Source organism: Corylus avellana, chromosome ca7 (genome assembly GCF_901000735.1).
Source record: "Corylus avellana chromosome ca7, CavTom2PMs-1.0".
Classification (NCBI taxonomy): domain Eukaryota; kingdom Viridiplantae; phylum Streptophyta; class Magnoliopsida; order Fagales; family Betulaceae; genus Corylus; species Corylus avellana.
In genome coordinates, this window is record NC_081547.1 from 728086 (window position 1) to 754750 (window position 26665).

General features: G+C 36.4%; 4 protein-coding genes and 1 long non-coding RNA gene across 5 annotated transcripts; 2 read left to right on the forward strand and 3 right to left on the reverse strand.

The window, feature by feature from the left end:
* Window positions 1-1954: 1954 nt before the first annotated feature.
* LOC132186789 (tubby-like F-box protein 5) lies at window positions 1955-5404 on the forward strand. Its single transcript, XM_059600851.1, has 5 exons — window positions 1955-2469; window positions 3309-3703; window positions 3821-3908; window positions 4283-4412; window positions 4502-5404. Exons 2-5 carry the CDS (start codon window positions 3347-3349, stop codon window positions 5181-5183), a joined length of 1257 nt encoding a protein of 418 aa, XP_059456834.1. The 5' UTR covers window positions 1955-2469; window positions 3309-3346; the 3' UTR covers window positions 5184-5404.
* A 1869-nt stretch (window positions 5405-7273) lies between these two features.
* LOC132187056 (anaphase-promoting complex subunit 10) lies at window positions 7274-11724 on the reverse strand. The gene is made up of 7 exons (XM_059601209.1): window positions 11478-11724; window positions 9409-9622; window positions 9256-9316; window positions 9065-9157; window positions 8845-8915; window positions 7602-7706; window positions 7274-7521 (listed from the first exon to the last, which is right to left on the reverse strand). The coding sequence occupies exons 2-7, from the start codon at window positions 9585-9587 to the stop codon at window positions 7452-7454; spliced, it is 579 nt and encodes a 192-aa protein (XP_059457192.1). The 5' UTR covers window positions 9588-9622; window positions 11478-11724; the 3' UTR covers window positions 7274-7451.
* Window positions 11725-13624: 1900 nt separating this feature from the next.
* LOC132187054 (transcription factor HBI1-like) lies at window positions 13625-16171 on the reverse strand. Its single transcript, XM_059601207.1, has 7 exons — window positions 15657-16171; window positions 15291-15485; window positions 15072-15206; window positions 14800-14868; window positions 14483-14656; window positions 14292-14385; window positions 13625-13838 (listed from the first exon to the last, which is right to left on the reverse strand). Exons 1-6 carry the CDS (start codon window positions 16110-16112, stop codon window positions 14320-14322), a joined length of 1095 nt encoding a protein of 364 aa, XP_059457190.1. The 5' UTR covers window positions 16113-16171; the 3' UTR covers window positions 13625-13838; window positions 14292-14319.
* A 1365-nt stretch (window positions 16172-17536) lies between these two features.
* On the reverse strand, window positions 17537-24122 carry LOC132187052 (U-box domain-containing protein 5-like). Its single transcript, XM_059601205.1, has 6 exons — window positions 23393-24122; window positions 22454-22532; window positions 21501-21686; window positions 20958-21065; window positions 19172-20337; window positions 17537-18551 (listed from the first exon to the last, which is right to left on the reverse strand). The coding sequence occupies exons 2-6, from the start codon at window positions 22508-22510 to the stop codon at window positions 17810-17812; spliced, it is 2259 nt and encodes a 752-aa protein (XP_059457188.1). The 5' UTR covers window positions 22511-22532; window positions 23393-24122; the 3' UTR covers window positions 17537-17809.
* A 1211-nt stretch (window positions 24123-25333) lies between these two features.
* Window positions 25334-26457, forward strand: LOC132187538 (uncharacterized). The gene is made up of 2 exons (XR_009440835.1): window positions 25334-25504; window positions 26148-26457. It is a non-coding gene; the product is annotated as an uncharacterized LOC132187538 (long non-coding RNA).
* The last annotated feature ends 208 nt before the right edge of the window (window positions 26458-26665 follow it).

Sequence of the window (26665 nt, forward strand, 5' to 3'; positions counted from 1 at the left end):
GAGTATTCAACCAGGGACGGATGAAAGGGAGGACTGGCAGGTGCCCAAATGACAAAAAAAAAAATTTATGGTTAATTTTTTTTTTTTTGGCTAATGGCCCCCGTTCATTAAATTTTTTCAGCCATGGCCCCTACCCATTCTCAAGGCTGACTTCGTTCCTATACTCAACTATTTATTGTCCAAATGGATAGACTTCAAAATTAACTTAAATAAATAAATTTTGTATTAATTTTAATAATTTGGACAGAAAAATTGATGAAATGTGTAGTATAAATAGTATGAATGAGTGCAAGTGTGGTCTAGTAGTTAATATTCAATAGTGTACTTTCAACATGTTACGCAGTGATGACTAATCCAGTACATCCTTCCACGCCTCTCGGGAGTAGAGAGAGAGAGAGAGAGAGAGAGAGAGGGGATTGGGCCGGAGCACGTGAAGGTGTGGGCCCGGCTGGGGTCCAATCTGACATGGGTTACTCCTATTAAATTAGTGTGCCTCTCACATGGCTTACTTTGACCCACTCTTGGGGGCTCGGGCTCTTGTTTTTATTTGGCTTTTTCAATTTTAATTGCCTCTACCAAAGCTTTGGAGTTTTTATTTTTAATTCCAAATTCATTGCACGGTCCAATTCAGTACACAGATACCTATTAATAAATTTGTCTAAAATTATTAATAAAAAAACTTTTTGATATTTAAATTAGTAAAAAAAAAAAGCTGTCTAATGCTTAAAACACAATTTAGACAATTTTATAATGTAAGGTTCTTATCATACAAGAAATGGTAATATAACATTCCCAGCTGTCACCAGTGAATTATAGCCTTAACTAGATTTTGCCTATAAAATTGTAGAGTAATTAATCTGAGCGCTATAATTTCAACGTTTTTAATTAAGAGTAATGCTAAGAACTATCTGTTTATCATCTTTCTATCCTCTTAAAGTTGATACGGTTTTCAAAATCACCATTGGATCCAAATTTAAGTATGATTCATCTAAAATTTAACAGTAATTTTAAAATTCACATCAACTTTAAGAGAATAAAAAGATGACCAATAACATTACTCTTTAATTAACAGTTAAGTTAATATATCGAGTCATATTGTATGTTTTATGTCTTGTTTCTTACATCAACTTTCGTAGTCTAGTCATCAAGACTCGGATCCTGAGGTCACTAGTGTACTCGCTCGACTTAAATGGGCCGAGTGTATATATGGTCTATCAACGTTTATGATTGATGATAATAAATTTTTTAAGTGTGCTTTATATAAATTTTAATTATTTTTGCATTACAATAAATTTGAAAATACAAGAAGAAACTTGAATTAAAATTTGAAGTTTTAATTATGGAAAATGATAAAGGCACAACTTAAACTCAACTTTGGTCCGACTTTTCTCTTAAGTTTAAAAAAAAAAAAAACTGCCTTTGGAGGAGAGAGAGCCTTAAACTAGAGAGAAAAAGAAATTTGGTCTAAAAGTTGGGCTAAAGTTGGGTTTAAGTTATGTCTGTATCACACCTCATTAATTATATATTTCATTCTACATAAAAAAAGAAAAAAATGTTATAAATCATTTACAATAAATTTTGATTTTGTATTTCCTAAATGAAGGAATTTAGATAATATTTGTTAATTATGATTTAAATGATATGTTTGTATTTAAAATATTTCAAATCACATATAAAGTTCTATAAATAAAATTATGTAATCATTTTATACAATCAAAAAAATATATAACTTATTAAGAATTTAGTGTGTGGATGTGGGCTATATATCGAACCACCTTATGTTTTACTCTCTTTTCTTTATTTCATACTATTCTTCTTTATATTTATGTTATTATATGTCTTTCTATAGCAAGAGCTGACCACTTCTGTCGTCTCCTATTTGTCACATAAAACCCTCGTTGTCCTAAATTTTCCCAGGAAAATCTGTAATTCTTAAAGAGTATTATATTATCTTAGTACCAAAATATGGAGGATTGTCGATCAATATACTCCAATCAAATCCCAAATCCAAACAGCTTGATCGCAACACGTGTTTGGCTTGAAACAGTACGATCAAATCAGACCCCTGATGCGCTCAAAGAATTTAATAATCCAACGGGATATATTAAAATAAGAAAAGCGAAAAAAGTGAGCCTTGGATCCGGTTTTTAAGGTGAGAGAGCAAATTCTTGAGGGTCCTCTAATCCACAAAACGAAAGCTGTGGCCTTGCGGTGGTAGTGGTGGTGGGTTAGTTGTCGTCGTCTTAACGGTTGTTCTGGAGTTTCGGCGCCGGAGGTGGTGGTGGTGCCGGCGGCGACTCAAAAACCATGATGCGTCGGCCATCTCGCAGCCCTCCGTTTCCGGAGTTCTAGGTTTGCTCGGCGATCGGAAGAGGTCCGCCAATGATATCTTTGGAAAGAAGGTTCTGGATCTTTTGAGCTGGTTCGGTCCGATCCGTGTGTTTTTGTTGGTGTGGTGTAGCTGGACAGGTTGGTTGCTCTTGGATCCACATTTTTTATTGTTCGTTTGGGTTTGGAATGATTGTCTTTTTCAGGTTCTTCAATCGGTATCTTCAGGAAAGTTACTGTTTTGTTGTTGTTGTGCTTTAAATTGTAATGGGTTTCGGAGGTTATGGTTGGATTCGCATGGATTGTGGGTAATAGCTATGATTTTGATGGAAGATTGGGAAGAAGAAAAGAAGGCTTTGATTTTTGGGTGTTGAATTAAATTGAGAAGAAATTGCAGTTTCCATCATCTTTTCCTCAGTGATTACTAGCCTATCCTAGTAAATGCTTAGAAGTGATAGCTATGAGTTTTGTGCAAGATTTTTGGGTGTTAAATTTAGAATAAATTGCATTTTTCGTATTTTCCGCAGTGATTGCTAGCTTAACTTTGTAAATACATTGTGTTTATTTAGGCGTAACATTTTTCCCGAGGATAAATATCGAAAATATTTATAGTGAAAAATCGGAACCTGAAAATGCTGTTGAAAAGGTTTTCAGGTGTTTCGTTGGTTTATCCGTTGCCTCACTGGAAACAACCCATAACCGAAGACCGAGTCTCTCTCACCACCGCACCCACAACAGAAACCATCACAAACAAAAATAATATCACAAAACCACTTTTTTCCCAGGTTGGTGTTATATTGGAGTCGACTCTGAAATCATTTCTGCCTGCAACGGAAGAAAGTGGAAAACATATTATGCCTAAACAAACAGTCTAATTCTAAGTTGAATATTTGAAGAGTTATCTTTTCAAAATTTCCAGAATGGTTTCAACCGGTTTGTAGGTTTTTGTTGTAACTTAGGTGGATTTTCTTGGTTTGCAGTTGGATATTGAAGGAGAGGATTGATGTGATACATTAAAATGTCCCTTAAAAGCATTGTTCGCGAGCTGCGGGAGATGAAGGATGGAATGGGGAGCATGTCAAGGCGAGGAGGGGAAAGAAAGTATTGGCATAGAAAGTCAAGGTCGCATATTGCTCCCGATCAAACGCCACTACCCTTATTGGAACCAATTCAGCAGGGCCGGTGGTCCAATTTACCACCTGAATTGCTCTTGGACATAATCCGGAGGGTAGAAGAGAGTGAGACCTCGTGGCCTGCTCGGAAAGCTGTTGTCTATTGTGCTTCAGTTTGTAGGTCATGGAGGGTAATCACTAGGGAGATTGTCAAAACTCCTGAGGAATGTGGAAGGCTCACGTTTCCTATCTCACTGAAGCAGGTAATGCTCTTTTCTTTTTCTTCTGCTCTTTTTTACCTCCCCCTTTCTTTTTTCTTCATTTTTTTTGGGAGTCTGCGTTTTGTCATCCTCATTTACTCTTTCTATGCTTATGAATAGCCCGGCCCTCGAGAGTCCCCAATACAGTGCTTTATCAGAAGGGACAGAGCCAGTTCTACATATTTTCTGTTCTGTGGTCTGGTGCCTTGTGAGTAATTCTCTTCATTTGTCTCATTTTTGAATAAATTTAAGCTTATGAACCCTGACATTATTGCTTGAGAATGCTGGACTGCTGCTCTTGATATCTGGAATTTTGAGTTTTACAATGCTGGTAGAAGTTGTGTACATAAAATGATTATGGTCTCTTTTTTTGTGTATCCTATTTCTGAAGAATTCAGTAAAAGGAACTAATATAGATGTGGCGGATTTCCTAATATAGATTTAAATAATTGTATGGGAGGAAACTAGTGATAACGCCCAGGATAACCCTATTTGATGAAAGGAATCAATTGAATAATTTGGTGGGACAAAAATATATCATTTCCTACGTGGTTCTCACTTATGAGCTTATTAAATTGACAGCCGAAGATGAGAGTGAAAAATTGTTGTTAGCAGCCAAAAAGATCAGAAGGGCAACAAGCACAGACTTTGTTATATCTTTGGTTGGGGATGATTTTTCTCGGGCCAGCAGTGCATATGTTGGTAAATTGAGGCAAGTCTTGTCCAATGCAGTTGCTACGTACCCTTTTGCATCACTTCTTCATTCATATCCCCTAACATTTATTGACAAATTTTTTACAGGTCTAATTTTTTGGGTACGAAGTTCACCATATATGATAGCCAACCTCCATGTGAAGCCACCGTTCAACTAAATAGTCGGTCCAGTCGAAGATTTCATTCTAAGCAGGTATCTCCGAGAGTACCAGCATGTAACTATAGCGTAGGGACCGTCTCCTACGAGCTCAATGTGCTTCGCACCAGAGGACCGAGGAGAATGAATTGCGCCATGCACACCATACTCATGTCTTCTATTGAGGAGGGTGGAACTGCTCCAACACCAACATCATTCCCACACTCTTTTGATGAGCAGTTGTTCTCTTCTCCCTTACCAGTTCCGAAAGGAAAGGATTCAATCATAGATTTCAGCTCCACAAGCCTCTCAGAGCCACCAGTGGTGTCAGTCCGGGGCTCGGGAGAGCCACTTGTTCTTAAAAATAAGGCTCCTAGATGGCATGAGCAGCTGCAGTGCTGGTGCTTAAATTTCAGAGGACGGGTTACAGTTGCTTCTGTTAAGAATTTCCAGCTTGTGGCAGCTGTTGGTCCATCCCATAATGTTTCAGCTGCAGAGCAAGAAAAGGTGATCTTACAGTTCGGGAAAATTGGAAAAGACATCTTCACCATGGATTATCGCTACCCACTCTCTGCCTTCCAAGCCTTTGCTATCTGCCTGAGCAGCTTTGATACTAAACCTGCCTGTGAATGAACCCATGTTGGTTGGAGATCTTGATCTCCATTTGCTGAATTTCCCTTTAAATTTTGGGAATAGAAGATAATGCTCTTCCTGAAAGTTCATTATGCATGGCAGAACACTGCTGAGAATCTTGTGCATCCAGTAGTTTTTTCTTTCCCCTGCGGGATTTGACTTGTATGTTGTTCCACTTCTTGGCACTACTGAAATTAAATTAAAAATAATTAAGTAAATTATGTCTGCTTCTCATCGTGGTGGATTTTATGGCTCTTTTAGAGTCGGTTGGAGCTTAACTCGTGGTTGTGCCTCTAGTTTCTCCTCTAGGGTTAATTGGTTTTAGGCGTCTTGGTTCTATGATCTATCTTTGATGGGTTCTAACTTCATTTGCAATAGGGTATTTTCTGATATAGGTTTAGAACCAGTAATTGTCATCCTGTCTTTGGATTTTGGTTAGGGTCAGTTTGGATTTGCAGTTTCACGTCTTTTTAACCTTTTTAAATTGCTATTTTTTTTTTAAAACACATTTCAAATGAGACTTTTTATGATTTTGTTTAAAAATGCACTTTTGACCCTATGAGCCAAATAGACTCATATTATAGTTTTGCCTGTGCATTTCTTTCATGATCATGGTGTGTTTTTTTAAAAAAAAAAAGAAAAGAAAAGAAAAGAAAATGTGGTGGTAAGAGCTATTTGGCTTGATAGTCGAGAGTACTTAATGGATATGAATTCTCAGCAATTTGCTGCTTTAGGTAGTAATTATGAGAGTCCATATGAATCAATGGGTTTTACATGGACTCTTATAAATTGCTACTCATTTAGACAACAAATTGTTAGAGATTTCAATATGTACTTTAATTCTTAATTTCAGCCTCAGATTGCTGCGTGAGAGTACTAATGTGCATGCTAAAAAAATTAGCGTCTTCACATTACTTTTTTTATAAGTTATTTATAAATTGGCGAATTGTAATAAAGATATAATCTGAATATTTTCTTGAATTTTTTTTGAGATATTGCTGTCCAGGAGAGCGTAATCTGTAACTAGATTGCCGTTAAAAAAGATCCATCCACTCCCGAAAGAGGGTAATTAAATAGTGGAAGTTTTAATTAGATTTTAGCATAAAGTCTAAAACTATAATACAGTTACTAGGTTGCAGTAAGAATTGTTGTAGAAAATATGCAGGGCTGAAATCAAGTTAATGGAGGACTATCAAGTCCTATAAGAACTCAATTTAAATAATAATAATAAAAAAAATCCTATAAGAACTCTATGAATCGAAAGATGTCATATGAATATTATCTTACTTGCACCTTTTTTGGGTGACATAATCTTTGTTTGGAAAACAACTTAGATTCTTTACTTTATTTGCTGGTAAGCAAATAGAGAATCTCTCTTTACTTTATTATTTATTCTTATTTTGTTTATGCGTGGAATCTTGTTTCTAATAGTGGCAAAAGAGTTTGAACCGGATTCCAGGCACAGTGCATCAAAGAGTTTAGTCGGCTCAATCAAAGAATTTTTTAAAGGCAAATTAGTTCCTAATAAGCCCCTTGAAAATTCATTAGAAAAAGAAACTTCATTATTTGAGGGTGGGATCCCAAATTTGAGAAAGAAAATGAAAGAGTATAGCCTGTGTAGGGTCCAAGTGCCTTGAGCAGATGAGACCTGCACTTTGGGAGAACATTTTTCGATACGACCTATGAACTCAATATAAAATTATCATATTAGGGCTGAGAGGTCTGACTCATTTACTTAAATTAATTGAGTTATGATTAACCTATATAATCTTATACCTATATCTCGACATAATAAACGCTAATTGCCAATAGAATGCAAAGGCCGAAAAGGCTTCAACCAAGGCTTTCCCCTTTAGAATCCTACTGATATAATCAACAAGTCATCTGATTTCAAAAGCATGCAACAAACACTACCAAGGGAAAGTGCAGGAAATTTGTAAAAGACGTCATTAGGCAAAACAAGACCTCGCCAGTGGAGTATTTTTTAGCGCAAAGTACTTGGTTTTTCCCGAAGATGTAAGAGATGTCGTGAGGATTAAGAAATAAAGCAAGTTCAAGCTATATCACTAGAAAAACCAAACAATTGACACTTCTTGTAACAAGGAACCAAATAATATTGTTCTAAATCTTTGGTATTGAAAAAAAATTGAACGTACAGATTATACATGGCTAGAGATACATACTCATGGTTCTTAATATGAGCCGGCTACTCTTATAGAAGCTTGCTTCACTCCTCGGTTCAACACAGTTTTTGCTCGGTAACCTTTCTCATCTCACGCAAGAGTAGGTGATGAACTCCCGTGAAGTAAAGTGAAATGGTTGATGCGGAATAGGGTTCCTGCGATGAAAATTTAAATAATCTATATGGTGATGTTAATGATCCATAATTGATGAACAAAAAGTATAAAGGAGACGCACGGTCGAGGCCCATAAAGTTTGATCTGGCGCACATGAGTATCCCTCCCGTTGAGATGGTTTGACAACACAGCAATTTGCAACATAAAAGTGTTGACAAAAGTTTCCCTGCCAAACACGTTGGAGTAAAGAAGTTTACACTACAAAAATCAGTGCAGACAAGTACAAATGAACCACACAAGATCAACACATCCAAATCACTTTCAAGGACAAGAAATATAAGCACTCTCGTGGTTCAGTCACATAGTAATCAACTTTCACTTAGCAACCCCACTGCAGCAATAAAACTACAAATTCCAGCACAAGTGCAGAATATCAAATGTTATCCGAAAAATATATAAAAGGAATTGCCTTACAGTTATGTTTCTCTTTGGCACCGCACCGTATCTTAGATCCTAAACCAACTCAGTAAAACTTACATGATTTGATAGAAATGGATGTGCTAATTCAATGCAGGGGTTTGTGGGGCTTGTGTTGACATAGAAAACCATAATTAATTCTTAATTTCTTAAGTTAGTAAAATATAATATCAGTAACCACGGTCAACAGGTTGTGAAAGGATAGCTAATGGGTCTTGAATACTTCCACAATCTCATATTTAAGAAGATGAGTATCTCATATAGATGGGTGATTTATAAAGACACTCACGGGTGTTAATTCTCATATTGGCTCCTTATCAGTTTAGACGAAAGTTTATAAGTGATTCTAAAGAATATCCAAATTGAATAGTCATTTTAGAGTGACGGTACAGATTTGGCTAGCACTTCCTCTAGATTGTTACAAATGGTATCAGAGCAACCTAGTAACACCATATGCTATTGAAGCTTTACATGATGTAGCCCTAACGAGGACATCAGGGATTTAAGAACACATAAAGGAGTGGTTTATAAAGGCATGTCATACATTAGTTCCTTACTAAGTGAGACTGAGTTTTATAAGTAATTTTATAAAAGCTCCAAATTGACTAGTACTTTTAGAGTGATAGCGCAAATGTGACTAAAGCTTTCCCTAGTACTTACAACATGCTTTGAAATGAATCTCCCCTACCCTTTTCTGCATGTGAGTTAAATTCATGCATAGTTGCAAATGATTGGAAAAAAAAAAAAAAAAACATCGAAATAAGATGTATTACCCACTTATAACTCAAAACTATTTGAAACAGACAGAAGAAATAGGAAAACAATTTGTGAGTGTTGGAAGAATAAGGGCAAAAGCAGTACATGTAAATATGGCTTCAACCGCTTACCTAGGATCATTTCCAGACAAGGATACATAAACCCAACCGCTAGGCTTGATAAGTTCCATAGTTTTTATCTCCTAAAAACATTTGCAGAGAGCACAACCAGATTAACCAAATTGACTCTTAATGAACAAATTAAAAGCAAAACCAAAAATATTGATTACTGCTTCTGTCAATATGTTCCAATTCAAAGATTATTAACATAATCCAAAACCAGAGAACTTACTTTCAAGTTGTGGAACCCATCACCGGAGCGAATGGAGATCTTACTCGGCGTGTAGCTCTCATCAAGCTTGAAATCCACATAAAGAACGACTAACTTCAAAAACAAAAACAATCCCATTAATTCCCCTTAATCCACAAAAACAAGTTGGGAAGAAGGTGAAAGTTTGAGATCACAATCTGCATCTCACATACTTGAAGCTTAACTTTCTTTTGGAACTGAATATTAACCAAATGAGGCTGCGCACCATCTGATCTGAAACCCAAAAACAAAACACTAATTAGGGTCTCAAAAAGAGAGAAATCAGAGAGATTAATCCTGTTGGGTGGGTGTGTGTGATCAATTACTGCCAATAGGTTTCAAGGTTGTCGTCGCGGAGAGAACCGACACCATTGCCAGGCTTGCAAGAGCTGACACTCCAAGCGGCCTTCTTTCCCAGTTCTCGAAGGTCATCTTCCACTATCAGCACATGATTCCCACTGGTGATCTTCCCTTCTTCTTCTCCCTCGGATGACTCCGTTGCCATAGCCTAACAGTTACCTTCGCTCCGGAGACTGGACCCTAATTTTGACAAAGAAACTAATTGGAACAGAAAACCTTTCAAACATTCAAAAGCCTAAAATTAATGAGTAATGCTACGCAGTAGCACAAAGTGCAGAACCCGTCCGCAAAAAAGGCTGGTTAATCCAATCTAGGTTAACCAGCCTTTTAATATTAAAAAATAATAATAATAATTAATAATTTTTCGCGCACGTTAGTGTATCACTTTAGGGTTTCACCTTTCACTTTCACCCCCAAATCTCTCGCCTCTCTCTCTCTCTCTCTCTCTCTCTCAATTTCTCACACCCCTCCCACCCACCACCACAAACGGCTGCCACCCCCATCCACCACCGCTGGCCACACTGACCACCACGAAGTAGGAGCACCGGCCACCATGAAGCAGAAGCAGCTTTGACCCGAACATAGTTTCTCTCTCTCCCAAACCACCGGCCACCACAATCCAGCGAACTGGCCACCACGGCCTTTTCCCCTATAAGAAACTCTTCTAAAACTTAAAAGACTTTTTCCTTTATTTTACAATAAAATTTTTGTGTGTGTTTGGATCGAAGAAATTGCAAAAATGTGAGGGATTTAGGGCAAATTGTTAATGGGTGCACATCGTTGATGGGTATTTATGCGTTTTTTGCAGTTGGATAATCGTCATTTGTCCTATACTTTTATGTAGCCTTAAAGTCGTCCAAAAATTTAGTTTATGACTTCTTTTCTTTCAGGATTGGTTTGTGCGAGATATGAATGTGATTCATTGATAAATTTAGCTTATGTTTTGGGTAATTAGAATTGTGAATTTCAATTCCAACACATGCTGAAATACCCACGAACATGTATATTTCTAATTTAAGTTTAAATTATTGTTCTGGTTGTTGCTTCAAGCAAGAGTTCTAATATTTTGACGGAATTTCAAATTGCTTAATAAGTATAATGGCATCAATAATGACATCCGATTCCAACACATGGTTAATAGCTCCTTTGATTCTCCATAATGGCCATTATATTTTAGTTTGTGGTGATGAGAGTTTGATGTGAATTGGATGAAAGATTTTTGAGAACTATAGTTATGCCATAAAAATTGGGACATATATTGTGTGAATTGGAATTCCTAGGGACAGAGCATGACATGGAACCTTATAAGCCTCATATGCGCATGAAATGATTATTGCAGTATACTAATTATTGGACTTCTCATGGTTCCTAAAAATCTTGATCGTAATCTCTTCATTACAAATGATTTAACAAAATATTCATAACTAATTTCTTCACTGCCTAGATTCCTCAATTTCTTGATAATCAAACAGAACCTGAAAATTCACCAAAAAAACAGCAATAATGACCAAAGCAACCAAATACACATCTTATATGCATGCAAGAGTTAAAACACCTATTGAGAAGAGAAGCAGATTGATCTTGAGCAAATAAAACCAAAACCAAAACAGTTCTTATAGTCTTCAGAAAAATGCGTAGCTTGTAGCTAAACATGTGTTATGAATAAATGTTATATCATGAATATCAAAATTCAACAACTACCAACAATAACCGAAGAAAGCTTCCCCCAAATCCATTCGGCTTAAACAGAAAAATTCCCAAAAAATTTCAACACATCGACCAAGGAAATTAGGACTCAACAAAAATCAACCTTCCATCCGAAAATCAATCATCCAAATTCCATCAAAATAGTAAAGAAATCACAAAATTAGAACCAAACCCATAATCGGTTACCCAATGAAAAACAAAATATACCCAAAAATTCTTACCCATTTTCGAAATCAAACAAAAAACCACCAATTCTTACTATAATCGGTCCTAACAAGAAAACCCATCAAGATTTCAGCCCAACAAAACCGATACCCATTCAGCCTACCTCAAATGTCAGGTTAGGGTAGTATTCGGCCTGCCAGTTTTGGATGGTGGGCGTCGCTGGTGGTGCGTAGGTGTCGTTTGGTGGGCGTCGCCGTACAAAGTCGCCGGGAATACTTCCCAGTGAAAGTACAACTATTGGTATTGCAGGTGCTGTGGTGGGTGGGCGTCGCCGGTGCGTTCGGTGGCGGTGGTGGGCAGAGGCGGAAGGTGTGTGCGGTGTAGAGCAGCTGAGAAAATGGGGGGAAGTGAAAATGAAAAAGCTGAAACCAAAACCAAAATAAAAACCTTCATTCAAATCTTTTTGTTTTTTTTGTTTTTTTGGGAAAAAAAAAAAAAAAAACCCTCCAAACTATCAGTCGTTTTCGATTTAGCCCCATAATATTTTAAAAGTGATAAACTATCTTCCAAAGCTACCAAACTATTGCATTTTGGCCACTCCATTAGTCAAAACTATCAGTTTGGACAGAAACTGCAAAACGATGTCGTTTTGTTGGGGGGCCACTTTATCACTTTCTGAACATTAGGGTGCTAAAATAAAAACGGCCGGTAGTTTGGATGGTTTTTTTATATTTTTCCCCAATTTTTTTTTTTTTCATAAAAGAGCATTGTAGTAACTTACCCATAACAAAATAATATCGTTTTGCAGTTTCTGTCCAAACTGACGGTTTTGACTAATGGAGTGGTCAAAATGTAATAGTTTGGTAGTTTGAATGGCTACTTTATCACTTTTGGAATATTAGGAGACTAAATCGAAAACGGCTGATAATTTAAAGAGTTTTTTTATATTTTTTCCTTTTTTTTATTAAAATAACAGGATGTAAGTAAGATCAATATTTATTTATTGAAAATGAATGCTTCTCCGTAGCATTAACCTTGTGAATGTTTCATTTTTTTTTAAAAAAAAAGCCGATTTTTTTTTTTTTTATTGCTTTGTTGGAAAATTATTTTAGTAAACTAATTTCTAATCTTTTATCGCTTAATTGGACTACCAAAATAAACTTGAAGATAATTTTTATTGTTTAGTGTTGGGGATAAAATATTCTCATCTATTTATGTTTATTTACCATTGCCCATTCAAAAGGTGACATAAGTCTCTCTCCGTCTCCCTCTCGAGGAGATTCTAGACTCTCTTCTCCCTCTCACATCTCTTCCTCTTTAGGAGATCGTTATTTCTCCATAACCTCTCTTTCCCTTTCATATATCTCATTTTACACACACAAATTACTAAGTATTTGTGGCATATCATAGCTATATATATTTACCCATATATGAGATGCTAATTTAAGTGTTAGAGGGCCTTCGGCGCCCCAACCAGAGACCTCTAATCATGCTTTTATTTTGCAAAAATTCCATTGACGAACAAAAATTCTGCTCATAGCTCAACCATAAAGAAATATTGCTTGCAAACAATAATGTGGACCAAAAATTGTATCAACAGTTTGACATCTAGTAAAACTGATTAACCACCACCACGCACAAAAAAATAATCTGAATAGGAAGAAAAGGAAATCTTTTTTCTTGTACTTTTTAATTACATACAAAATTAAAAATATCATAAGAAACATTTAACGTTGAAATAAATATAATATCAAAATTTATCTTATTTTGTAAGGATGGATAACTCAAATATGACCTTGAATTTACAGCTTTCAATTTTTATTAAAAGACAAATTTTCTATAAATTAGGTCGTAAGAAAATATAAAGCAGGAGTGTTTTTTGCTCCACAAATTGACCAAGAAAACTCTTTTATGGTTAATAAGATGTCATGTCTTGGTCAAATAGCCTCCTGCTATGTTACCTTTTATATATAACCCCGAAATATTAGCCTTTAAATTATCTTTCGGATAAGAGTTTTTGCGTACCTAAAATTTGGTTGGGCAATACTTGTTCATGTGTTTGATTTATGTTGCGTCGTATCGAGTTATTGATATGAAATTATATTGATAAACCCTAATTTAACCAATTTAATTATTTAATTAGTTAATTAATATTTTAACAAAGTCACACGAGCAATGATGACATTGAACCGAATAATGCAAATTATTAAAAGATTATGTTGTTCAATGGATGTTGAATCAATGCCTACGATTTCATTGTCTTATCCAATGCCTTTTCTCTTCCACAGAGTACAAAAAAATCACAAATCCAAACAAGCCCAGCCCTAGCCCTAGATTTCTCAGCCAAACCAAGTTGATCCGACAGAGCAACAACATGTGGGTCAATTAGTCAGCAGCATCTTCCCTTTTCATCAGCCCCTCCCCCTACAATGCTTTCCTGTCTCTAACCATTGTTCTTGAGCCTTATCTTCTTTCATTATCTGGCTTCTGTGATACCTCTGGTGTGGTCCTCCTTCCTCACCCTCTATTCATTTGGTCACAAGAGAAAATCTTTTGTCATTGTCATGCAAGGGTATAATATCTTATGCTTATTCCATAAAGATAACTGCATTACCATAAAGCAACGATACATGTAACCAAAAAAATACATATTTGCTGAGAAATTATCAGATTCACATATATTTTGGACAAACTCGTCTGATATGGTCATTATTAGGGTCGACAATTACATCTTCAGCTTGAGACTGATATGTCCAATGTAAAGGTAGTAATTTGTGTTCGCGTGTCGGGTTCGAATTGCGTCGGAGTATGGGCATAAAACTATATGGGCCATAATAGAGTTTGTTAACGGTCTCTATCATCTTGTGATGTCTATTTGCCCCCATCAAAATCATTTTCCCCTTTACCTATGTTGTATAACATTGAACTGAAGAAGGAAAATACAGAGAGAGAAAACAAAATTCATGTGAAATGCTACCTGTGCATGAAGGGGCTGCTGATATTCCTCAATGAAACCCCACATTATAAGGCCTTGGCAAACCACTTTCCCAGGTTGGAAAGGATTGAACTTTCTGCAATGAAATTAAAAGCACATGGATATGACAGCATGATATAAAGCAAAAAGAGGGTAGTTGAATGGTAAAAGCCATAGAATCTAGAAGCAATTACAGAGAAGGAGGATGAATCTGGATATAGTTCTGGGAGAGTTGCAGAAGAGCTTATCAGCACATCTAGTTCACAGCTTGTGTTTCCTTGTTGAACTGGATTAAGCTGAAGGGAAGGCAAATTGGCGACTGCTGATGGCCTAGTGGCTGTTGGAAAACTGGTGATGTAAGCAGGAAACTTCGTTGCATAATTATTTAAGCACAGAGTCAGTTACAGAAGAAATGACATTTGAGTATATACAATTTTCCCATTTAACAAAACCATCATGGTGGTGGATCAATAAGCAAAGGAGAGATCACAAAAAGCGATTTCATCCTTACCTCTTTCTCAAAGTTATCTGTGTTGATCTCTAGCTGCGGATTTAAAGCAGCAAGCTTCATTGACAAGAACTGCATGTAATTGAATCCCACTTAATAAAGTATCATACACAAAAATCGCTAGTGCGTATGGCATTGCGATTTCACCTAAAATGTATCGTTTGAGAGTTTGTTTAAAAAACTACAATTTGAAAACGTAGAAAAATCTGCATTTTCAAATTGCAAGTGAATGAGTACGTTTTTTAAAATTGCAAACCCAAATAAGTTTCAATTACCTCGACTTGTCTATGGAGAGATTGAACATAGTTGATGATTTCATCGAGCATACCAGCCCTGCCCAGGATTCTGCTGCAACCAGGAACCATATCTTGCAAATATTTCATCTTATTGTTGATCTTTTCCCTTCTTGCCTGAAGACCATAGACACAATATAATTCTGAACTTTTCAATAGGTGATTCGCCTTAATCAACAAAATTGATCTTTTCCAACATACCCTTTCTGCTAAACTATGGCTGTCAGTGGCCTGTCCTCGTCGAGCCCGCACATGAATGTAGTCGGGCTTCTGAACCACTAGAGCCATGGAATTCTCCTGTGAAGTTTCTCCACAGCTTTTCTCACTGGCTGCAGATTCAACTCCTTCTGCATCTCCTTTGATCCTCTTGTCTTTACATTCCACTGCTACAACAAACTGTACACCAAAAGTCAGAAGCGTTTATGTCCATTATAGGTGCTTTTTAACATCATCAACTTCAATCAAAATCAAATAGTTGTAACAACTAAACATCCTGTGTACGAAGAAGTGCTTTTCCGAATTTTGGCATAAAGGGAATGAAAGAAACAGAGAAACAGAGAAACACACCTCTGCTTTTCTCTTATTCAACCTGTCTTTGTCAAAAACATATTCCATCTCCTCCACCACCGCCACCGGCAGGCGACTACAAGTCCTCAGAAGAGACTGCTCCTGATGAAAAGTTAAAGCGCTACTCCTACACTCCGGCGACACAAAACCCAACTCTTTTCCAAAATTTGCAATACCGGGAAAACTATCATCACCCAAAATTTGCACATCAGCCTTAGCTGACGGATCGTCTTGGTGCTCCGGCTCCCCATGCAACAAGTTGTCACTGATCAGACTCCGATGCCGAGGGTTTACGTGGGATTCAATGGAATTGTTTGAGACGTTGGTAACATAGTGTTGTTGAGGCTGCTGAAGCTTGTCTAGCCATTCCAACCTTGCTCGCTGTCTCTCCAGCAAACTCACTTCCGTACCGTTCCCGACAACGTTTTCCGGCGAGTTTAACAAACAATTTAACATCTTTGGTAAACCTCCGGCCTCGTATATTGCCCACGACAGCACCAATAGTGGGTCGGTGGTCTTTTTGGAGTTGCTGTACTTCTCTCTCTCTCTCTCTCTCTCTCTCTCTCTCTATATATATATATATATATATGCACACATACAAATAGCCTAATGAGAATAAAAGATTATGTAACCATACATTAAAAACAAATTTTCTTTTAACCTTCTAAAGAAATTTTAATCCTTGCATTTGTGCCTTTGCATGGTCACTTCTTTCCTCACTTTTATTATTTTTTAGATAATTAATCACCTTGTTTTCAAACTTGTTTTCTATGATCAGTTAACAGTCATTGTCACTATGATGCAAAAGAGCATTTTTTTTGTCCCCCATATGAGACTAATAAAGTTGGATCTCACACACCAAAATTACACCTCGTGACTTAATGCCTACATTATATATAATTTGCTCCAGCTAAAAAAAAAAAAAGATATTAATATATTTCTAGTTAAATATTTATACTTAGTTAAAAAAAATTTCTTAAAATATTTATATAGATAAATATATGTATATTTTTTGGTCTAAAAATTAGACTAAATGATTCCATTAAAATAGAGTAATCATGTAAGCCTCTTGCTTGTCAAAGGAGATTGTTTGAACAAAGTTGTGATAATACCAAACCGCAATAATATTTGGATGGACAAGATCACATTAGGTTTGATGGGGACGTAGGTTGAAGATACAAGGTCAATGAAATTGCATTTGTGATACGAAACAGGCTGGTAAGAGAAGGGTAGGAAACCATGAGATGGGGAGTGTTGGGAGGATCTCCATCCACTTCATGTGGGTGTGTTCCCCATTTGCCGTTGCCTTTGGCCATTAAGGCTCCACCCGGCTCCACCCTCCCCCACCGACAGCATCTCGAAATAGGATCATCTTCATTTCATAGTTTAAATCATATTTCACGGCATCTAACGATGTATGTATTATCCATGTTAACATGTCATTTAATGATATCATGAATATCGTTAAATGCTATAAATCTAATCGGGACCATGAAATAGTTTCCCAAGATGTCAATTGGCCGTTGTCTTTTGCCAACATCAATTTAAACACTAGTAAATGACGTTTAACCAAGATTGTCCTCCAAATTGGCAGTCTGGAACCAGCTATTTCTAAAGCCCATGAACGGCTTATTCTTGTCTAGTCTAAATAAAGTCTCTCAGAGCAAATTAGCCTGTACAAAATTTACCTAAATGAGCCATCTCTACTAATCTGGTTCCCTCTTTTGTCCTGTTTTTTGTTTGTCTTCTGTACTCGTTGTGTTGAATTTGCCCAAAAAAAATAAAAAACTGATGGTAATCTCTTCTCATGTTTAATATCATTTATTTGTTAATGTATGTGTGCATCAAATCAGGCGTGTAAGATAAGTATACAACAAATCGAACAACACAAATCTGTACATTCTTGACAAGCTATTATGTAGAAAATGGCAGCAAATACATCATGAAGTAATAATTAAAGCTAACAAAAACTACATGTCGGGAATCACTAATAGAACCTAAAAACCCATCAACCCACTAACTATACATGATGAAATCATTGCTCCATTCCCTAAAAACAGAAAAAAAAACTCTACAGGTTAGCAGAGAAAGAGAATATGATGATAACATATCTTCAGCTACCACTAGGTTAAAAATGAGCTGAAGACAAAGTTTCATTTCTTCTTTTTTGTGAACGCCGACATCACTCCACGAAATGCAGAAGCCTTTGTTGATTTCCTTTCTTTAGAGGGATCTGTGCAGTCTCTAGAGGCATCAATATAAGGTCCAGGGCACTCTCGATCATTATCATACTCGACATCTCTTAAGCACCGGAGCAATTCCAACGCACTTACCCTGCCCTTGTCATTACCATTGATAGATATATAAACAAGAGCAGGAATGACACCCTCATCCATGACCAACTGACAATACTGAACACGTTGAGAGCACAGTGAAAGGAGAACAGCCACTGCATTTTCTTGATCCTCATGACTGCTGGCCGAAAGTAGTCCAGCAACCGAACTAATGCATCCATTAGTTTCAGCAACAGAAACCCTAGCCTCTTCCACATTGCATAAGTTTTTCAATACAAAAGCACAATTGCCCGCAAGAGTGCTATCAGCTAATAAAGGAACCAATTTTGGGATGCATTCCAAAGATACAATGTGGGAACAGATGTCACCATTTGAGGACAAATTGCACAGAATTTTAATGGCCAATTCTTGGAAATCTCTGTTATTAGAGTCGAGCATCTTCAGGATGGACGTCAAAGCACCAGATGCTTCAATTTTAGCTCTACAATACGGATGGCCAGACAACACTTCCAATATCTCTAGAGCTTCTTTTGTTATTTCTGAATTGATAAAAGTGGCCAAGAGACTAAAAGCTTCTTCACGTAAGTATGAGATACCACTTCTGCATGAAGCAAGACAGAGTAACGATAGTATTATACAGGAGCCCCATGCATGAAGAAACATGTTCGTAGATTGAAGTCAGCAAGAAATCAATTATAGAAGAAAACAAAAATTTTATGGTTCAAATTGTCAGATGTTATGCAATTCCATGTGGAAAAAGCTAGGGATGTAAACCAACTCGGACAAGGATATTCTCTATTTCAAATGAAATAGATCAATTTCATGGTCAGGATTTAAAGTTAGTTGGTACATCCAACCGTGTACATAATGTGAATGTTGGCAAGTCTTTTAAAAAATTTAAATAATGCGGCTTTAAATCCTAGCCATAAAATCGATACTATCGATCTTGTTTGAAATAGAGAGGATCCTTGTCCAACCAATTCCAAGGTCTTAAAAAAATCGTATTATATAAAATGGCTAAATATATTGAATAGAGACTCTTCCCTATTTAGTCAAAACACGATAATTCTAAATTTACAAGGAACCAGGTCATGCATTGAACTTGCCATACCAGTTAATGCACATTAACACAATTAGAATCGTCTTAAACTAAAAGGTAGCAGTTGCACCTAACTAGAAGAGAAGGCATTGTAACTAGTACCAATCAACAGAGTAAATTACCTGTCTTTGGTCACAAATGCCAACAACAACTGAGATCCAGCTTTTTGAGCTTTTACATCATGCAGATCACGTGCATCCTTCAAAAATCTAACAAGTGGTTCCACAAAATTTTCATATGATGTATATTGACAAGCTTCTTCGCTGTAATCCAGAAGCTTTTTGACATTGTCAACAACTTCGCATTGGGATTCCCACTGAAGTCCAGCTAGTTTAGATAGAAATTCCAAATCTTCCTCATGAATATTTCCATAAGATTGACATTTGTACTCATGTTTTGTCTGCATAGGAATCAAGGTTAAGCCATCTGCTATCCTAGTGCGTGATGAATCCGAAGTGTAACTAGTGTCTAAAGACCCAAGTGAAATATTGCTGATATCCATCGGAAGACGTAGATCATTCATAGAACTGCCAAAGCTAGCAATGGAAGTGCAGGAAGTTTCCCAAGGGTGAAGTACTTGTTGTGGCATAGTTGGCTCAGAAATGGTGACTCCATTCCTCATGCACCACTTTGATATTAAATCCTTCATGGCTGTATTTGGAGTCAATGACAGATGGGCCAGTTTCATTTTTGTCTTTGGACATGTGTCATTACCCTCATCAAACCACTTCTGTATACACATCCTCTCAAATGTTTGTCCAGATGCAACGACAACAGGATCATACATCAATCTTGAAGATATATGACAATTAAATTCATCAGGAGGTATAGCTCTCCTTAGGATGTCGCCTTGAGCCTCATGATGCCCATTTCCTAAACGTGATTCCACATCAACAGACTGGCTATATGCAGAGCCATTTCTGCCGTTCTCAAAAGCAAATGCTCCTTCATTCTGAACACGGTCATTACTTGATTGCTCTTGCAGGATTAAGTTTCCATATTTCTTCAATAGATACAAAAGATACTTTAAAATCTTCGTTTTTCTTGGATCACCATTAGCTTTATCAAGCTGCTTCTTGATAGATCGTTTCTCTATCAAGATAGCCTTCGAGGATGTAATATTAAGTGCTGAAGCTGCCAATTGAAGAACTCTAACTTGAGAATTTTCCAGTGAATCTGACTCAGAATCGGCCTGCTGGAGCAATCCTCGCACAGCCTTACCAGCCTCTTCTTCAGATGAGCCCAGGGTAAAAGTTGCTCTTCTAAGATCATCCATGATGTGAGAGATCTGCAAATGACATTTCATCATTAGCTCCATGAAGTAACTCAGGCTCAGAATTTTTTTTTTGGAAGAAAGAAAGGAAGAAACTATGGAACAAATATAGGGTGGGATTGGGACACGTGGTCACCCACAACGTTCTTGAACCATGAAAACCCCTATTAGAAGAATATTGCTGTGAAGTACACCATGGACTGAAGCAGGCTTTAATGCTTTGTAGTTGCCCTGCGAGATGTTTTCTAAGTTTTTGCATAGGTAAAAGGGGTGGGGGGAAGAGAGTTGGGAAATGGAATTGCATCCCTTTAAATCATTCCAATTGGGGCATACAAGCATCAGAAACCAAAGAATCGCCTTATGGGACCAGATACACCCATATAACTAGCACTTTCAAAATCAAGTGAAGTGGCTGGGTTAATATACAATGATACCATTGGCATGCTTTGAAATATATATATAACTGAGGAACTGCTATGATAACATTATCATGTAATGATAAAAATTTCTTCTTATATCAATATATAAGCATCCACTACCTCATCTTTCTTTTGAGTGTGGTGGGAACTTGGAACTGAAAAAGATAGAGAAAAAAAAAAATAATAAAGCTCTAAAGGGTGTGCAATTTGACGAACCTCAGCAGCCAACTCAGATTGAACCATAGTTTTAATTTGGCCTAAACGTTGCTCCAACAAGATCTTTAATTTTTGAGACCGCAAGAGTACTGCATCCCCTGTTACTGCCTGAAAGAAAATTGCAGGCCTTATCAGCTATGGTTTGAGATTTCAATGAAGAAAAAAGGCTTGTTAATTCGATCAGTTTGAGACAGGTACTACATGTGACAACAGACGAGCAAGCAGTCTAACACATACGCGCAAGCAATCTAACACATACGCATGCACTTCAGACCAACAAAAAAAAAAAACCCCGATATGGCGGAGCAAGCTTATTGAAATGCTCATCAACAGCAACACTCTAGATCATGTTTTACTGCAGATAAAGTTCCATTTGCTAACAGGGGAAGCCGCCGGAAGATATGATTAAGTAATGCAAAAAAATGTTTGTTTCCATCATTTTCCTTTTAGTTGTTTATGATGATTATCACTGTGGTGAAATACACCAGAAAGTTTTCACATTAACCTACTTTTTTATCCTTAATCATTGAATAAGTTACAAACCAGGTAAAGTTTACTAGAGTCGCTGCACTTCTGAAGATGTAGCTTGGCTTTGTCAATTGCAGAGTTTAACGAGCATAGTTCCTGTATCCCTGATGAGCATCGAGGGCGAGCTGCTTCTATAGCTGGAAATATTCTTAATATCCGAGCAACCAATTTCAGAAGTTCAATACACACTAAAGAATGCACCTGCAATCATGATCAGATACACAGAATGAGATAATGTGACAAAAACATAATAGTTGTGTAAAAGCAAAAATAATATTCAAAGACACAAAATGAGCTCATATTTAAACATTATTCCATAAGATTCCACAGGGCAACCACAGTCCTTGTCATTCTAGAGAAACAACATCCTCTCCATAACAATAAGAAAAAACTCTATTGTAAATTTGATCAACCTAGGCCTTCTGAGAAACAGCATTTTGGTAGCGAGTTTACCATCTTGATTCAAATAATAGTAAAAGCTGGTTTACCGGTTCCTATTTCACTTCAGCAACTTGGATATTTATATCTCTGTGAAACCATAAAGGAAACACAATATTTTTCTTTCAACAGAATTAGAAATTTGGCGTACACAATACTTGTAATTCTAGAAGTCCCTCAAAAAATGAGATGGCTTTTAAATCACCATTTTATCAAAATTCAACAGTAATCAATTACAAGCTCAATAGTAATTTTAAAAGTCACGTTATTCTTGGAGGGACACAAAGGGAACTTCTAGCATTACGCACCCAAGACAAATTATCTTACCCTTGTGATATATGTATGAATTTTACCAACAAACTTATCAAGACACGCACCAAGAAAAAAAAAGAAAAAGAGAAGTGATCAACCCTATTATTTATGATAAAGTTTTAAACCTCTTTTACGCATGGGCGAAGTCATCAAAACGCATTAATCCTGAAAATACAATATGACTCCGCATTATGAAAAGACCCTCAGGATAAAGGTACCTTGAAGGAAGAAGGATCTGGCAGTTTATCAACTACTTCAGCAACATCAGACCCCATTCAAAAGGGGATTGGCTTAGATCTGCATGTTCAACAACAATGAAAAGTATTACTTACATGCGTGTATTACAAAAAAGTCTATCCAAGTATCTAACATAATGCATCAAATCAAGACACTGTATACATAACCCTTCCACGTGCAACGTGAGAATCCGAGTAATAGAATAACATCCAAAACAAAACAGCAGAGCTTCACACTTTCACATGCAGCACGACATATGCATGCTCTACAGAGTTGTTCATCAAACTCACATATGCAATATACTAGAATTGCTTCTCTCTTTTTCTAAGAGAGAAAATATATATATATATATATATTGTCAACCAAATGGTAAAATGATGTAAAGATAACTCGCAAAACAGCAGTAACTCCACCATCTTAACTTTTATTAGAGTTGAGACAGACCAAATCTCAAAACATCTTTTGATTGACCAACTTGAATTTGCGACAGCTAATTTCCCTTCTAGTGATCGTATAGAAGTTTCACCCAAAACATTTATATGCCAGAATTTGGGACTAACATACGCAAAATTTTATATGCGTGCAATCTCTGTTCACCTTTCTCTTTAAACCTAAAATTTCTTCAAAGTTTTACTGTTGCCAACTATACTGAGTATCAATTTCAAAATTTTATAGGTCATAGGTTACTTTACTATCGTTAGGACAGAACCCCTATCAATTGGCTTGAGGGATGAACACTGGAGAGTGAAACATAATAAAGGATTCATTTCAGTTACAATCTCCAAAAGTAAAAATTTGGGTATCCGTAGAAAAAAAAAAAAAAAAAAAAAACTTTGAAATTGGTAAGTTTGAAAATAAATAAAGAAACCTTATTCGTTAAGTTTGAAGCTTAAATAAGAGCAACAATAACAAAGCCTTACCCGGCGCCGTGAAAACCAGAACGATGATCAGAAAGCTCAATCCCCTGTTTACTCGGAAGCAATTAGACTCTGAGACTTTTCTTCAACTAAATAGATAGCGGTTGAACTACCGAAGACATCATACAATCAAAACGAGATCAACCCAATTCTTAAACCAGAGAATTCCCCACAAATAAACCCTCTATCCCAGTATCTTGCAAACAACAAAAGACTCTTAACTACGGAAAATAGCCACAACCCAGCTCTTAAACCACAACAACTCCTTCAAATTCATCCATACATCAAGCAGGCTCTAACTTTCAGAGTATCTTCCACGCGGCTCTCCCATAGACAAGCAAGAAAAACTCTGCAGAACAGTACAAAAAGCGCATAATCTTCCTGCTCATGAAAAACCCAAATCCTCACTACCGATAGCCCTTCATGGAGAAACCCAAGAACCGATTTTCCAAAAGAATCAGAAAAAGATCACCAATCCAGGTACTTTCGCTTCGAACCAAAGGATTTCCAAGAACACTCAAAAAGCGCGCAACAAGAGAGAGAGAGAGAGAGAGAGAGAGAGAGAGAAAAAGTCCGAAAAGCCTATCTAAAACTGGTTGGTCCAAGACTAACAAAGTAACAATAAAGAGAAGAATAAGACCCGTCAACGAGCTGATTTTCCTGTGAAACTTACTCGCGCTACAGTTTCACGTATAGAACGAGGCTGAGAAGTGGACATACGGCCAGGTCAGAGAGAAGGAGCACATTAAAGCCAGAAAATGGCACCAAAGCTATTAACGGAAGCTCCGTGACAGGCTGACAGCACTGTGTTAGCTGAGACGGTATCTACACCGTCCATCTAAGCGAAGCTCGTTGCCGCGTAGGCCCACTATGCGTACTGTGACTCCTGACGTGGAGGGTTCCCTTTGACGCTTGACAGGAAAAATTGCTGACATATGAATGCGCAGCCGCAGACACAATTGAATGCAGTGGGGTGTCGAAAGGTCAAACCGAAGTAGGAATCTTCTCAGTTCTCAAACGAAAGCCGAAGGGGTAGTATCGGAAATTCGGAATAGTATAGTCAATGGAAAAACCCATTTTCTTTTTTAATTATTATTCAATTCGGAAAAAGGTGAAAGGGAAAGGGAAATGGAAATCCGATTCTTCTAATCTCCTGCCTACTTTATTTGTTGAAATAGGAGTGAACTTTATTACTCATTTTTATTCATGCAATTGTTTGTCATGATGATCAAGTATAACATCGAAACATGTCACAAAAAAAAAAAAAAAAAAAAAAAACCCATAGAAAGGCTACAAGGGAATATAACATATAATATGATATACAATATCCATTCAGCCAATTTAAATCAAATATGTGGGTGCAGGAGCCCATAATTTGGATCGAATATATCAAGTCGATTGTAGAAACGACATGTTAGCATGACATAAAAAATATTAAGACGAACATAATGTTTCTCTAAATTGAATTAGAAAAAAAAAATTAATTTTACCTATAACAATATTATGTATTTATTTATATGTGAGATGTACATGTATTTTTAATAGCAAAAATAAAATTAGAATAAAATCAACTAAAAATAATTATTGGGAAAGACTGAGCTAGAGGGGCCATTGGTCATTAGATATCGACAACCATAATAATAAATGGATTCAATGGAGGTGGTCATTGGAGCACCACAACCATGGTCCATCTTCATGGTCGTTGAGATCCAATAGCGGCAACCATGAAAGTAATTTAATTGAATTTATTTTTCTACTTGGAAATAGTTTTCAGTGTTTGTCTCATACTGAAAATTATAAATATTTTTTTATATATTTTCATATAATTTGAAAAGTTATGATGACTAGAGAAAAAATGAAGAAGAGCGATAAGATGAAAAGAACATGTGAGGATAAAGGGAGCCCCTACTATGCGGTCCGTCTGCAAACCTTGCCTTTTACAGCAACCAATAGCTGAGAGACACGTATGCTTATTACACAAACACACAATAAAACTGAAACACCAAATAAATTGGTCTCCCCTTTAAGAAATCCAAAATACTCCGAAGTCCTCCTCTCTGAAACAACACTTGCGATTATCTCTTTAAGAATCCAACTCGTTCGTGGGTTTCGATTGTGGGTTTTTGTTGTTTGTGAGTTTTGGGTTATTCTTTGTATAGAATGGGTTCCGATATTTTTTTTTCTATTCGATTCCGATTTCATAGATTTTTTCATTTTCTTCGATTTAGCGAAATTTCTTGATTTTTGAGTTGTTAGTTTTGATTGCAATGATGGATTGGGTGCCTTGATTTTTGAGTTGTAAATCTGGGTTTTGATTTAGGTGGCTGATTTTTGTTTGTTAACAAGAAGCCTTCTTTTATGGGTTTCAGTTATGGGTTTGTGAGGATGAGAATGAATTTTAGGTGTGTGACTTAAGTGATGTTTTGTAAGTGTTGGCCGATTGGAGGTTGTATACTACACAAAAAAATTAGATAGTTTTGCTTGGCTTTTTCCTCGCGCATTCTATATGTTTGATGACATTTCCATGAGAATGAGTGGTTTGTTGATTTTTTTTTTTTTTTTTTTCTTTTCATTCAAAATAATATGCATGATACGAGAATGTTGTCACAAAAGTTGAATGCAACATGCTTGAATGGTTATAACATGCTCAATTTTAGATGCATACCGTGTGTTTGATGAGTTGCCTAAATGAAGTTTTAAAATTGATAATGCCTTATTATCTTAAACTGTGGTTATATTTTTGTTTTTGAGATTGAAGATGAACTTCCTGCTCAAATTGAAGTTGAACCTGCTCAAATTGAAGATGACCTTCATGAAATGTGAACCAAAGTGAGAACTTAGTCGAAGATCAATGGAACATCTACATTTGCAACATATTGAGTTGCTGTTTTGGAAGTGCCTTGTGCTGTATTTTTTTCCTTTTTGTTCATGTAATTTTTCTGATGTAATGTTTTTTGCACTTTTTTATGCTATTGTATCCGGTTGTGGAGATACATACTAGTTGGTAATGCTATTGTATCCAATTATGGAGATACTACTTTTTATGCTATTGTATCCAGTTTTGATAAGTATATGGAGAAGGATCATTACCACGGAGAAGGAAATATTTCCATTTCATTTGAAATGAAGAGGTAGTTTCTTATTCAAGTAAAACAAAACAAGCAATTTGACAATAAGATTTGATTTCTATTTTCATAAACAATTTTCATTTCTGTCAATAACCACCTAATATGGCAATTGCCAAGTTACATGAAAAAAGAGAAGAAACATGAAAAA